This window comes from Lactuca saligna, chromosome 1, assembly GCF_052625555.1.
Source record: "Lactuca saligna cultivar CGN05327 chromosome 1, ASM5262555v1, whole genome shotgun sequence".
NCBI lineage: Eukaryota > Viridiplantae > Streptophyta > Magnoliopsida > Asterales > Asteraceae > Lactuca > Lactuca saligna.
This window is the reverse complement of record NC_136417.1, coordinates 125,678,868-125,694,008: the sequence shown is the minus strand read 5'-3', so window position 1 is coordinate 125,694,008 and position 15,141 is coordinate 125,678,868. Positions and strand designations below refer to the sequence as shown.

The 15,141-nt window shown below is 36.0% G+C and overlaps 1 protein-coding gene and 1 long non-coding RNA gene across 3 annotated transcripts; both read right to left on the bottom strand.

Moving 5' to 3' along the window:
• Positions 1-1,303: 1,303 nt before the first annotated feature.
• Positions 1,304-2,544, bottom strand: LOC145000821 (uncharacterized). The gene is made up of 3 exons (XR_013661374.1): positions 2,487-2,544; positions 1,940-2,086; positions 1,304-1,436 (listed from the first exon to the last, which is right to left on the bottom strand). It is a non-coding gene; the product is annotated as an uncharacterized LOC145000821 (long non-coding RNA).
• A 1,368-nt stretch (positions 2,545-3,912) lies between these two features.
• Positions 3,913-6,506, bottom strand: LOC145044168 (uncharacterized). Of its 2 annotated transcripts, XM_078993009.1 has the most exons (4): positions 6,137-6,506; positions 5,439-5,497; positions 4,763-5,251; positions 3,913-4,655 (listed from the first exon to the last, which is right to left on the bottom strand). In XM_078993009.1, the coding sequence occupies exons 3-4, from the start codon at positions 5,248-5,250 to the stop codon at positions 4,094-4,096; spliced, it is 1,050 nt and encodes a 349-aa protein (XP_078849135.1). In that variant the 5' UTR covers position 5,251; positions 5,439-5,497; positions 6,137-6,506; the 3' UTR covers positions 3,913-4,093. The 2 variants fall into 2 exon arrangements, with proteins under 2 accessions (XP_078849135.1, XP_078849142.1); XM_078993016.1 differs by lacking the exon at positions 5,439-5,497.
• Positions 6,507-15,141: the final 8,635 nt, after the last annotated feature.

The following is a 15,141-nucleotide window of genomic DNA, read 5'->3' as shown; positions in this document are numbered from 1 at the left end:
CGCAATCCAACCATAATCCACAACAGTCTCCGTGGTCGTTAGTCTCCAATTTCCATGACTAGATCAACGACGGGGTGGCAATCCTTCGTCTTTATCGGTAGCAATGGTCCACCGATGACCTTGGTTGATCGGAGCAGCACGATGAGGAAGGGAGGTGGCGGCTGGATGATGGAGAAAAAGGTGGCAGCTGGAGGTGGAGATTAGGGTTAGGGTTACAGGGGAAGATGGACGGCTATATAACCAACCCCATCAAACTTCGACCCATAATGACAGAAATGGTCCCTCTTCCTCTCTTTTCTTTCAACTTAAGTCTGAATGTTACCAAATGGCCCCTCCATGACAAATTCTTTTCAACATAATTTACCCTTTTAGCCCCAACCATCCAAAATCCTTTTATATTAAGTCCAAATGATACCAAACACCCCCTAACTTCTAAAATCCTTTGCAAAATAAATCCTGAAATTACACTTTAACCCCCGTAGATTCAAATCTTGTCATTTGGCTCCCCAAAACCAACACCCCGCTAATTATTATTTGATTTTGGCTATAATAATATAAAAAAATAAAAAAAAATTACCTCTCGGGGTTCCGGGTTTATTATCTAATTATTCTATTTTAAACGGAATGTGACATCTAGGTCAAAATATACAAGATGACCTAAGATCCAAGCAAAGTCCTCAAACCACCACCAAAACCTAGATCTATAAGATATGACGCTCAAGGGACTTAGAGAAACCATAAAGTTGCAAACTTCATCTTTTCAACCCATACTAACCACAACAAAAGAACCAAATCATGACATAAAACCTAGATCTAAAGAGGAAAGCATAAAAAGGTGGAACTTGAGGACTTACAAAGAGTCTAGAATATGCACACAAATGAGGGGTAAGATTGCTTGGGGAAACAAGGCACCACAACTTCTTCTCCTTCCTTTAAGACCACCAAAACTTGCAAGAATGAGTTCAAAAGCTTCAAAAGATCTAGGGTTTGGCCAAAGAGTCGTTTTGAGGTGATGGAGACTGAGGGTGAAGGAAACCCTAACCCCTCACTTTCTATAAATAGGGTCCAAGACCAAAATTAGAGTTTTGCGTTAGGTGAGGTGTCACATCGTGACACTCAAAAGCTCTCCCCCCCCCCCCCACAATGAATGCGACCATGTCACGACGTGATGGTGCTTCCCTCACGTCGTGACCCACCTAAAAATCCCCAAAATGATTTATATTTTCATATCCGGAATCAGGATGTTACAATAATCAGGATAAATGATGTAATTGATAGGTAAAAAATGAGTTTAGTGGTCTAGTACATCGATATTTTCCCTTTTATATAAATCAAATGATATACAATGAACATGAAGATTAAACAGTGAACAATCAGTGGCGGATATAGAGTATTATAAGTGGGGTGTATAGACCTCATTTGATTGTAGATTCCACCTTACATATTTTAGATAAACAAAAAAAAATCATTTGTTAATATCAATGGCAAATCTAAAACAAAATATCACATGGTTTCCAAATTAAGTGAAGTCAATAAAAAAATTTAACAACACTTGTGAGGGGTCGGATCAGATCGGGTCGTGCACGATTTAATGAAATATAACTGAAAAAACCGATCAGCCACCACCGATTAGAATTTAAAAAAAACGACTGAAATATAATTCAAAATACCGAACGATTTAATGAAAAATTATTTGATTATTAGTACACTGATACCTTATTGTTTGATAAAAATTATATATTATATTTAACCCTGTATATTTAACACCACAAATGCCCCATATAACTTATTTTTTTGCTCATTTTAAAATGTTTTTTAATACATTTTTTAGAAAAAGAAACTCAATGTAGGTCGTCTATTTTTTCTAAGATAGTTCCTAATTTTTGTTGCATATATATTATAAATGAAATTTAAATTTTAAGTAGATCTTTAGACCTACCTTCTTATATGTTAGATACGCCCTTGGTTAATATCTTTTCAGAGTTGGTCCCCACTTGTTGTTGGCTGACACCCTTCCACAAAACGGGACTTTGATTATTTATTGAATTTGTTCTAAAACTTAACAAAACCGCCGATCATCTATTTTCTGTAAAAAAATAAATAAATAAATAAAATAAAACCAAGGAGCAAACACATTTTCAAAAAAATCCACCTTTATCATTCATGTGATCTTATTCAAGGTTTACATATATGAAAAATCAAATTAAATGCCTCTGATGCTATTCTAATAAACAAAGGTTTCAAAATGATCCATCTATAATATCATCGGACCCTTTCTGGAACCACTACTGTGAACAATAGCCATGAAAGCATTTAGTAAACAAGAAGGGATGGTTCGTATGGAAAATATCATACCTATCTTTCTTTATTTAAATCAGACAGTGAACACGAAAGAATATTCCTATATCTATAATTATTCTTCTATAAACCTCAATAGCAGAAAATCAACCATAAAATTGCGTAAACATCACATATCTTCAACGTACCTTTGGCAGAGACAAGAAATTGCAGCTTGGAGGAGGCTGTGTGCAACCGAAAGCAATGGTGTTGTAGATATGGATGTTTTTAAGAATCAATTCTTTTCTCTTCTAATCGTTTTTCTTTCAAAAAAAAAAGTAAAAATTAATAAATTAATAAATAAATAAATAAAAGAAAAAACTATAGCACGACATTTTTTTCTCAATTCCTTCTACTTTCTTCCCTTCTCTCGTTAAAGTTGAACGTGGAACTACGGGTGGATATTCGCTCGGACAATTCCAATATTGTTCCGCACAATTTATGGATTAGCCTAAACCTATGGAAGGGTGAAGAGGGTGTTTGGGGTTGCTTTTAAAATAACTTTTGGCTTTTAACTTTACCAAAAAAAAATGTTTTTTGGAAATGACTTTTGGTAAGAAGAAAATAAGGAGCTTCTAAAAGTCATAAAATCATGATTTTTTATGACTTTTTAAATCAAAAGTTCTTTTGTCAATCCAAACACATTTTAAATACTTTCTTTTACAAAAAGTCATTCTATAAGGACTTTTGATGCTCAAAAGAAATCCCAAACACCCTCGAAATAATGTATGTATTCAATACATTTCAACACCCAAATGTTATGGATTTATAGTCACAAAGCCTATTCACTTTAAAAACATGTCGATTGAATAAAAACATTGCAAATTCGATCAGTGATTATGATTAGATCAGTAGTATCGAGAATCAATAAGATGGAGAGAAACACCGGAGCAGTTCGAAAAGGCATTGGATCTGTTCATTGGTAGATTAGAGCAGTAAGGGTGTAAAAGAATACTTTCAAAAGGTTATTAAGAAATTGGGTATTCTGGTTAGTAAATCAAATAAACTCCATCAAAAATTAAATTGTCCATCAGAAGTAGTAGGGACGACGAGTCAAAAGATGAAATCAGTATTCAAAGTCAACATGGCTGAGCAATAACATAATCTTTTCTATTCGATTAAGAACAGGGTTATGATTCAGAGGATGGGATGTTCTTAGGAGAATAATCTGACATCTCGAATTGACAGATATCCGTTTGTAATTTATTTGTTCTTAGTAGAAGCATTCAACCACAGTACCACAAGTTTAGCTTTTACAAATGGAGTGGGAATCGGAAGCCTCAAAAGCATTCATTGTTTCATCTTAGCCAGAAAAGTGGCTGCTCGCTGAAATCTCAAACAAGTTTACACATTACAATCATGTGATACAAAACAACAAATTGCACATGGTATGATCGAGGGAAATAAGGTTCCAGTGAAACATTATTTATTTCTTACTTTGTAAATCTTCGTATCAATTATTTTAGCCATATACAATTATGACAAACATGTTCGATTTCCTTGTCAACAAACATTATAAGCTGCAAAAGAGAAGTATATATAAAATGTTACGTAGTTACTCCTGAATTCCTGATGAAATCAAAAACTTTCTTTTCATTTATCTTTCAAACTCTATCGATGCTAACTACAACATCCATATATGAATTTTTTGAATGCGATTCCAATTCAATAGATGATGAAGTTATCGTTATATAATAATTTTATGTTTTTTAATAAACAAAATGTTTGATATAAGTGGATCATCATTCATCAACATTTATGAACCTCTTAAATCCACCTGCTCAAAATCAGATCCGAAGGGGAAAATCCGCATATAATAATACCAACCATGTCCAACAAACAGTGAGACCTTACATATATAATCACCTTCTTTAAACCTGTAAAATACAAGTGCCATGTCCTCCCTCATAACTATCGTGTCTGAATCATATATAGCCTCTAGTAAGCTTTGTGCAAAGAAAACATGGAGTCTCTCCCATGATTCATCAATTGTAAGAACCCAAATCTCCCAAGAAAGACGACCTGGTGTCATAGAAGCAAACCCCAACTTTCCTTGATATTTTACGAGTTTCCTTGGAATCAGAATATAATCGAGGTCTTCAATAGGAATTGAAAAGGTTGTCCATTTTTCAGAATATGCATTAAATTTCAATACATCGTTGTTTGTCGTTAACATGTAGATGGATCCCCTAACGGTGATTGGTTGTTGGCAAGGCAAAAAGTCATGAAAAGGAAATACTAAAAGATCTTGTCGTCTCCATGTCCATGCTCTTGAGTCGAAAATTTCACAATAATATGTTGTGTAATATCGATCATACCTTGAAAAAAAATACACAATCAAAATAACTAGTTATAATTCGAAAAAAAAAAACGAGAAACACACAAATAAAACTAGAAAATTTGTGCAACTAACAACAAAACATACTTGGGATTAAATTTAGGTTCGGATAATCTGATAATCTTATAACGCAATGGCTTTGAACCCATCACAACCATGGAAACTCTCTTGGTTAAATACTTGGTTTTGGGATTTGGCAAAGCCAAAACCTGCTTAGTCGTAGGCTTACACACATGGTAACGAACCAAGCCATCGACCATTGGATGAGGAACCTCAAAAACTATGATTCCTTGCTCTGAAGATGCTAGAATTTCGGCATTGTGTGGTAGAAAACCAAGATCAAGACTTTTTGACCCATGTGATGGAGCAAACTCGGTGAAATCGCACCCATTTTGACCCCTTACAACTAGAAAACCACATACAATGTTGTTTCTTTGCTTGTACACATTAAGAAGATGTGGATGGTATGTGAGATTTTCATATTCTTTGTTTGTACAACGCATTGTACCAAGAGTGTTTAGTGATGATCTCAAAAGAATCTCTATCCTCAAGTTGTAAAATAACTTGGAATCCATTCTGTGAGAATGTTTTTATATAACAAATAACAAAATAAACTTTAGTAATTCTACCACATGGTCAAATTCTTTCACGCATTTCCACAAACACTTTTCGTGCCATATATATATATATATATATATATATATATATATATATATATATATATATATATATATATATATGGAAAGGGAAATTCTATACTTACCCTCCCAAATTGCTTAGTTTAGTGGAATAGTGTTTGTGTACCCCTATGAATAGTAGCACCTATAGAAGATAAAAACAATTTAAAACTCTCACAGAATGTTTGTATGATATGGAAACATACATACATGTTTTCATCTGCTCTTCGTTCATTTATAGTTAATCTACAAAAATAAATAAAATAAAATAAAAAGGCTTCTCTAAGGGAATACGCTATTCTCTTGAAATACAGTTCAAATTATGTATTATTATAACAGTTTAAAACTCAGACAGAATGTTTGTATGATATGGAAACATAAATACATGCAATGAGAAATATTCTAAGTTAAATCTATACCAGACTTAAGATTAAAATGATCTTCATCCCCTGATCAATTTAACAAATGCATAAATCAAAAGGTAGCAACTAGCAACACCAGGCAATGAGAAATATTTTAAGTTCTCCACTGTGGTGACACAATGCTCAATAACAGACTCAGCTTTCATCATAGCTCCTACAAATCACTCAATTAAAGATTTAATTTTTTTTAAATCCTACTCAATTGCATATTTTCAAAAATAAATCGTAATTTATAATATTATTTTTATTATCTCAAGAATCGAACTAATTTGTATTTACTAAAGCATCGATTAGTGTGCAATTAAGCACCATACAGTATCAAGTGAAAATAATCGAAGTCAGTTAAATTAGACGATTCTAACCTTTGACAGAAGTGATAGCTTGCTTAATCCATGGTAAACAGGGAATTGGATGTCTATATCTTTCGTATCAGATGATTAAAGCAAAGAGCATCAAGAGAAATTAAACTTGGATCTTATAACCAGGCGTCGGTGGAGAGGGAAGCGCCAGAGATGGAGATCCCCTCTATACTCTTCGATTCACAGGTGGGCATGAAAATAATGAAAAACAAGGAAGGAGATGAAAGTATATGTTTTGGTGCGTTCTGGTTGTGGAGGAAGCAATTAGTTCTTGGCGATGGTGTTGGGCAGCCATGGTGGCCGGACTGTAGTTGAGAGGCGATGAAGATGGAGATCGGAGAAGTGGTAGGTTATGCGTTGACCCATCATTCCTTAAATAATGGAACTAAAATAAGGATAATACTATTAGTTTCCAAATTTATAAGTATTTAATTATAAAAATATCTAATTTGGTTTGTCGTTATTTATTTAATTAGCTATTAATTATTATTAATTTTTATATCCATACAATAAATTTAGAGAACATATTAACTTATTTTTAAGACTAGGTAATCGTGTTGTCCTTTTTTCTTGAAGTTGAATGTTCAAGTTTGGTTATAAACATAAATAAATTTAAAATATAGTTTAAATATATGTTAGATTTACCGTTTCAAAAAACAAAAAAAGATAACGATATCAATTATTGTGAGGAAGAATGCATTAATGAGAATTTGGGAAAAACTTAATTAAATTAATTAGTTTATTAAAATAGTTGCTATAAAGGTATTTTAATATCTTAGGTGAGAACTAAAAAAATAAATAAATAGGAATTCTATAGAAAATTTATGATTGGTTTTTTTAAAAATAATCTAAATGAATTCTAAAAGAATACATTTGAACTATAATCAAAACTTAATTTTCATATATAGTTTTATTCTTGATTTTTTTTAATTAATAATTTTGATCGTTTTTTAAGGATCCTTGAAATTTGGTTGCATATAATCAACGAATCTAAAATATCATTGTTTTAGATAGATCAAACTGACTTTTTACAATAACATTATATATATATATATATATATATATATATATATATATATATATATATATATATATATATATATATATATATATATATATATATATATAGAGAGAGAGAGAGAGAGAGAGAGAGAGAGAGAGATAGATAGATAGATGGGTTTAATTGATAAAATAAAAAAGGTTGAGAATAAGGGAATCATTCTCAGCCACTCATTTAATTAGCCTCTAAACATAAAGGACACGGTGACAAACTCGTAAATATGATATAATAGCCTTCAATCACAAATACGAACAGTTGAAATTCATGCGTTTTTTGCTCTTTCAATCCAACCTTCAATTCTGTTTGAATACGAACATCTCTTCAACATCTACAATTAATTATACTCCCAGCATCATCAGAACAACATCATCTATAATCAATAAAAAATTCAATTTGTATTATTCATTCAACATCGTTCATCAAATAAAACATCGAAATTAAGGTTAGAAAATGTCAAATCATTTTTTGTTTGAAATTTTCATATATTTCTCTACCAATCTACTATTTTGTAAGATTTAAGTGGTCAAAGTATCATATTTATTACATTTTTAAAAAAGTTAACTTGTATGCACTCCAACTGTTTGATGAAATGCATAAACTAAATTACCATGGTATATTCACATATGAATATGTTTCTCACTTGAATCAATATGTGATTATTAAAACACAAAACAAATATGCAAGTCTGTATGTTATTCATATGTGAATAACATATAAAAATTATATATATTTCTGAAAACACATTGTAATATGAATATATGAATATACTGTACAATATTCACATATGGATATATCAACTATTATTCATAAGTGAATATACGATCTAATATTCACACGTGAATATACTATGTATTATTTTCATGTGATATACCATGTAATACTATATAATATTCACATATGAAAATATCATATAATATTCATAAGTGGATATATCATCTAACATTCACAAGTGAATATACTATGTAATATTCACAAGTAAATGCATCGTCTAATATTTAAATATAAATATAATATGTTTAGTATATGCTATATTCATATATGAATGATACTTAAATTGTAAAAAAAATTAATCATAGTTTTATTCATAAGTGAATAACGAATGTACTGTATTAAAAACCAGATTCATTTTTATTCACTTATGAATAACGATAGCTGAAAATATAAAAATAAAAAAAATTATTTTATTTTAAAACTATATCAATATGGATGTCTATTTGTAGAGAATAAAAAATCATGAATTTTGGTATATTTAAAATCATTTTTCGATAAAAATAGCTTCTTAAAAATTTGAAAAATAAAAAACAAAAAACCTATGTTTTTGTATATATATTAAGGTAATGTTTAGCATAGTTTAAGGAAACATGTTTTGTTGGAAAACACATGTGCATTCATTTTCCATTTCCGCTGATACGATGGAGCTTTTGCGGTAAAAATAAATGATTGGCTGAGAATGATTCCTCCATTCTCAACCTTTTCTTTTCTCAATTGAACCCTCCTCTCTCTCTCTCTCTCTATATATATATATATATATATATACACACACACACACACACACACACATATATATATATATATATATATATATATATATATATATATATATATATATATATATATATATATATATATGATTCTACTATATATGTATATGGTACACATTATAGGATACATTTCAATTTGTCGTTCAATAAATCAAAATGTATTAAAAAAAACTAAAAAAAATCATAATCCTATCAAAATGATTGTAACATCCTGTTTCGAGTCGTTTCATAATTCGGGGTCTTTGACCCGAAGATCAATTATCATAAGGTTTCGAACTTTAGGGAAAGAAAGGTTTAGACCCATTGGGATGAGGGTAATGTAGATTATGTGATCCAAGAGTTCGGTTTGTGCTTTGGAGCCCAATGGTATAATGATAAAAGTGATGGTTCGGGCTTTCATGAATTATGGATTATAGTTCGAGGTGTTTTAAGTCAAAAGTAATTAAATAGGATTGTAGAGCTCCTCGATACTTTTTCGTGGATATAATGATAATTGAAAACTGAGTTTGAACGAAGAAGTTATGACCATTTAAAGTTATAAGGGTTTTGGGCTAAGTCGGGTATGATGTGTAACAACGTAAATTTTCAAACAAAATTTTCATTTTAAAATCATATAATTCTTGTAGTACATTTTACAAAAATCTCATTGATTTAATTTACAAAACACAACTCCATAATTGTTTGCTTCGTATTCCAGGATCCTCAAAACATAACTCCTGCTCTGGTGTGTACAATCAAGTCGGTGCCTTCCCGCGATCCTGGGAAAACATGAAACACATATCACATAACACGGTAAGCACGAAGCTTAGTGAGTTCCCCAAAATACCACATACAACACATTAGCCACTCGAGGCTATAACTCTATAAGACCCTCTGGTCTATGTGTCTCAGTGGGACCCTCCAGTCTCATGGCTCGTTGGACCCTCTAGTCCGGTCTAAGTGAGGACCCTCCGGTCTCACAACTCGTTGGACCCTCCGGTCCGGTCTCATTAACACATAATATAGCATATATATCACACAGACAGATGCATAACTCAAGTAAGAACATACGACCCTCTGGCCACACTTAAATACCACTCTAGGTAAAGTATAGTGAGAAGACACACCTCGGATGGTGAACAACCCCTAAAACGCTGCAACTGCGCACCGGCCTCTATCTCTGAGCCAAACCTAAAATTCACCCAGTTAGGAACTAAGTCGAAACTCTCACTCAGTAGGTATAAAGGTAGCCCAATAACTAGCCCATCAATAATCTAAACCCATTGGGCCCACCAAGGCCCAATAATAAACAGACTCTCTCGAGGCCCAAATTCTCAAATCTAAAAGGCAAGCCCACTAGAGGGCCCAAAGCATATATATATATATATATATATATATATATATATATATATATATATATATATATATATATATATATACATATTCCTCTGGTCCAAAACTCTATTACAACCAGTCCAAAATCCAGCCCTAACACTCAAGGCCCAAAATGAGACTTAGCCCAAAAGTCCACAGTGAGGTTACGCTGGGTGTACCTCCCTTGGTACGCTCAACGTACTCACAAATTCATATTGGCCATCGGGGACACTTGGTCAGTACACGGGGCGTACTGGAATTACGCTCAGCGTACATCCAGGATTGTTATCTCCACTCCCTTGGTCTTAATCTATTAAGACCATAGCCATACTCTTAGATCTGGTCTCCATAAAGGCTCACACACAATAAAGCTCGTGACTTTAAGCCTTTGCATGGCAGATCAAGTCCCAAACACAAAAACTCTTACTCTTTACTCCGAAAAATGCTCATATCTTATGCATGAGGTGCTTCCAACGTCCATGGCCTCATTTTTATGAATCCTCTCTACTAGAAACACTTAAAGGGACATATATTAGGCTCTAGAGTTTAACAACTCATAAAGCTTCAAGCTTTGGGACCAAAAAGCCTAAAATAGACCAAAAACAAAAACTAACACAACAATAAGCAAGTTTCAAACTTGATACCTCTGGAAGATGCAACAACAAGAGAAGAACATAGATCCAAAAGCTAGATGCTCAAGCTATTCTCTTTCAAATCTCCTTCTTCTTCAAAAGCCAAACATAACAAGTCATCACCCCACTAGATCCACATGAGAAAGCCACTAAGATTCAAACTTTAAGCTTTCTGGAGCTAGATCAACCTGATTAGGTCTTGGATCCACAAGCTCCAAGCCAAGCATTGCTTCCTCAAGGAACTCCTTCTTCCACAATATGCACCAAAAACTCACTAAATCACCAAAATGCTCAAGAATCACTCAAATGCAGGCTTAGGGTCGATTTCTAGGGTTTAGAGGGATAGAGTCTGAAGATATTAGGGTTAGGTTATGAGATAAGGAGCTTAAATAGGATCCAAGACCCTAAAATAGGGTTCAGGTCTGATCAACGTACGCCCAGCGTACATATGGTACGCCTAGCGTACTCCGAAGAACATTCGTGACCACCCCTGATCAGTACGCCCAGTGATATTGCCATAGTTATACCTATTTTTAGGCAATATTTAAGTACATTTTTATTAATAAATTGATAATATGTTTAGAGTAATGATACTTATGACTTTAAATTGTTATTTTCAGTCAATATAAAGGATTTTCGAAGAGAGGGACCAAAAGTGACAATATGTGGAACATGGGAGGCTTGAAAGACCAGAAAAGAATAAATCCACGATAGATACTGAATTCACGACGTGGCGATGAAGCCCACGACTTGGCACGGGGTTTCCAGAAGATAGACATCATGACTTGGAGGATACGGATTACTTGAAGCCCACGACGTGGCACAGCTGGCCACGACGTGGCGCAGGTTTTTTTAAGATTATATAAGTTCTCCTGATTATTACGATGTAACGAAGTAAATTTTAAAACAGATTTTTCATTTTTGCAAACATCAAAAACCATCGTTTAATATTCCAAATTCAAACGTGAACAATATTATCATAACAAAATGCATCCCAATGATCATGAAATAGTTTCCCCGACAATGTGTACGATCATGTTGGTGCCTTCCCACAGTCCTCGCTAGTACCTAAAACACATAACACAACAACTGTAAGCATAAATGCTTAGTGAGTTCCCCAAAATACAACTTACGCACATACGCCTTTCCAGACCCTGACCTTCCGGTCCATGTGTCTCAGGGGACTTTCGTCCCGACTAGGTAAACCTTCTGGACCTTCCTACGTCAACCTTACGGTCCACATCACAACGCCTTCCGGCCCATAACATATACGCCTTCCGGCCCATAACATAATGCCTTCCGGCCCATATCAAGCATATCATACATAGCACATATAAACGATTAACTTATCACATACAATGCATATAACTCATAACATATCTGACCTTCCTGTCACACAATAAAACCCTTCTGGGTACAGTATAGTGAGAAAACTCACCTTGTGGAAAGTCTAAGATCTCGCGTACTCGCTATCTCCAAATCCTAACGACGACTCTACCTCGCCTAATCATAAAAATATCATTTAATAATCAAAGTCTTCCACAACTAAAACTTTACCCCTTATCATCATTCCTCAGAGGGTAAAAGACCATTTTACCCTTCCTTGACCCAAAGTGTTCATGTTGACCAAAACCCTAAAAGTCAACAAAAGTCAACCCTGTGAGTACGCTGGGCGTACATCGCCAGCCCATGGATCGGGGTCTCCACCCAGTACGCTGCGGGTACTGGGAGTTACCCCCAGCGTAACCATCATATTCTAACATACTTCATTTCTGGTCTTAATCGGTTAAGCCATTACTCCAACTTCTAGATCCGACTTTGTTTATGCGTCTAAACCCATAAAGTCGAGACCTTTAAGCCTTGGCATGGCTGTAAAGGCTCCAACACTTCTTAACATCATTCTATTCCAACTCAAGGACCTAAATCTCATGTATGGTGCAACATTCACATCCAAGATGTCATTTTTATGAGTCTACAACTCCAATAGACCAGAATTATGATGGATCTAAGATTATGGAGACCATTTGCACAAAAAGTCTCCACCTTTGGGACTAAAATCCTAGAAAATGGTACTTGAAGCATATAACATGAACCAAGTGACAAGATCCGAACTTTTTACCTGATAATGAAGCTTCAACCCTTGCAAACTCATATCTACACTTGAACACCACTTCTAGCCTTCCTAATGAGTTCTTCTTCTCCTTTGCTACCTTGGAATGGCACCACCAAGCTTAGAATACTCACAAAATAGCTTAAGAATGAATGCACACTCTCTTTAGGGTTTCTCTCTGATGGATGGTGGCTGAGAAGTCCAGCCACACATTCCTTTTATAGCCCTCCAAAGGAATTAGGGTTTTTAGGTCTGGACCGGTTACGCCCAGCGTACGTAAGAGTGAACGCGTCCAAATGAGGCGCGCGAGTACGCGCAGCGTACACCTTGTACACCCAGCGTACTCGCCTATCATGAAAGCCCTAAAATGACAACATAACAAAGATGCAGGGCCAAATAGAAGGATACCTGGATTTCGGGCTGTTACAATTCTCCCCCACTAGAACCAGACTTCATCCCCGAAGTCTCATACTAAAAACAACTCTGGATACTGATCCCGCATCTCAGACTCGGACTCCCATGTCAGTTCGGACCCTTTCCGATGTTGCCACTGCACTTGTACCAGGGGTACTTCCTTGTTCCTCAGAACCTTAACCTTCCTATCCCTAATCGCCACTAGTCTCTCCACATAGTTCAGGCCTGCATCCACCTGAATATCATCTAATGGCACCACTGTCGACTCGTCGTTAATTCATTTCCTCAACTGCGAGACATGAAAGGTATTATGGAAGTGTCCCAACTCAGCAAGTAGATCCAACCGGTAGGCTACCCTGCCTACCCTAGAAATTACCCTGAAAGGTCTAATATATCAGGGTCCCAACTTGCCCCTCTTCCTGAATCGTATCACTCCTTTCCAAGGAGAGACCTTTAGGAGCACAAGGTCACCAACCTGAAACTCGAGCTCGGACCGACGTTTGTCCGCATAACTCTTCTGGCGACTCTGCGTGGTCAACAACCTCTGCCTGACCTGTTGAATCTGCTCGGTCGTCTGGAGTACAATCTCCGTGCTACCCATCACCCGCTGCCCCACCTCTCCCCAGCAGATGGGGGTGCGATACTTCTTCCCATACAACAGCTCAAAGGGTGGGATACCAATGCTCGAATGATGGCTGTTGTTGTACGAAAACTCTGCTAAAGGTAAATAGGTGTCCCAGCTCCCTCTAAAATCTAAAACACATGCTCGGAGCATATCCTCAAGCGTCTGAATCGTCCGCTCGCTCTATCCGTCCGTCTGCGGGTGGTATGCGATACTGAAATGCAGCCTCGTACCCAACTCCTCATGAAACTTCTTCCAAAACTTGAAAGTACAATGCACATCACGATCTGAAACAATCAACATCGGAACCCCATGCCGCAATACCACCTCCCTCACATATAATTCTGCCAATTTCTCCGCAGAAGAGCTCTCACTGATGGCTAGAAAATGAGCGCTCTTCATCAATCTATCCACAATCACCCAAATCGCATCGACTCCCCTTGCAGTCCTCGACAATTTGGTGATAAAATCCATGGTAATCTGTTCCCACTTCCATTCGGGAATCTCCAGCGGCTGCAATTTACCGTGCGGATGCTGGTGTTCAGCCTTAACCTGACGACAAATCAGGCACCTCTCGATGAACCATGCAACATCCCTCTTCATACAGGGCCACCAATACTCCTTCCTTAGGTCCAAATACATCTTAGTAGCCCCGGGATGAATCAAGAATTTCGATCGATGTGCTTCCTCCATCAAGATAGTACGCGTACCGCCCACAAACGGTACCCAAATCCGTCCTTGAAAAGTCATAAGTCCCCGACCATCCGTAACGAATTCCGATACCTGACCGACAACCCGCTCCCTCTTCTGGTTTTCTGGTCTCGCAGCCTCAGCCTGAGCTCCTCGAATGGTGTCCAAAATTGGGGTCATCACCGTCAACCTCATACAAATGTCTCGGATCGGGGCGCTTTCCGCCCTACGGCTTAATGCATCGGCCACCACATTAGCCTTGCCCGGGTGGTACAGGATCTCACAATCATAATCCTTTACCACATCCAACCATCTCCTCTGTCGCATATTCATATTTGGCTGATCCATCAAGTACTTCAGACTCTTGTGGTCCATGTAGATGGTACACCGAACCCCATAAAGATAGTGTCGCTAGATCTTGAGGGCAAACACCACAGCCCCCTGTTCTAGGTCGTGGGTGGGATATCTCGACTCATGAGGCTTAAACTACCTCGAAGCATACGCTATAACGTGTCCCCTCTGCATAAGCACAGCCCCTAAACCCGATATAGATGCATCACAGTATACCACAAAATCCTCCATCCCT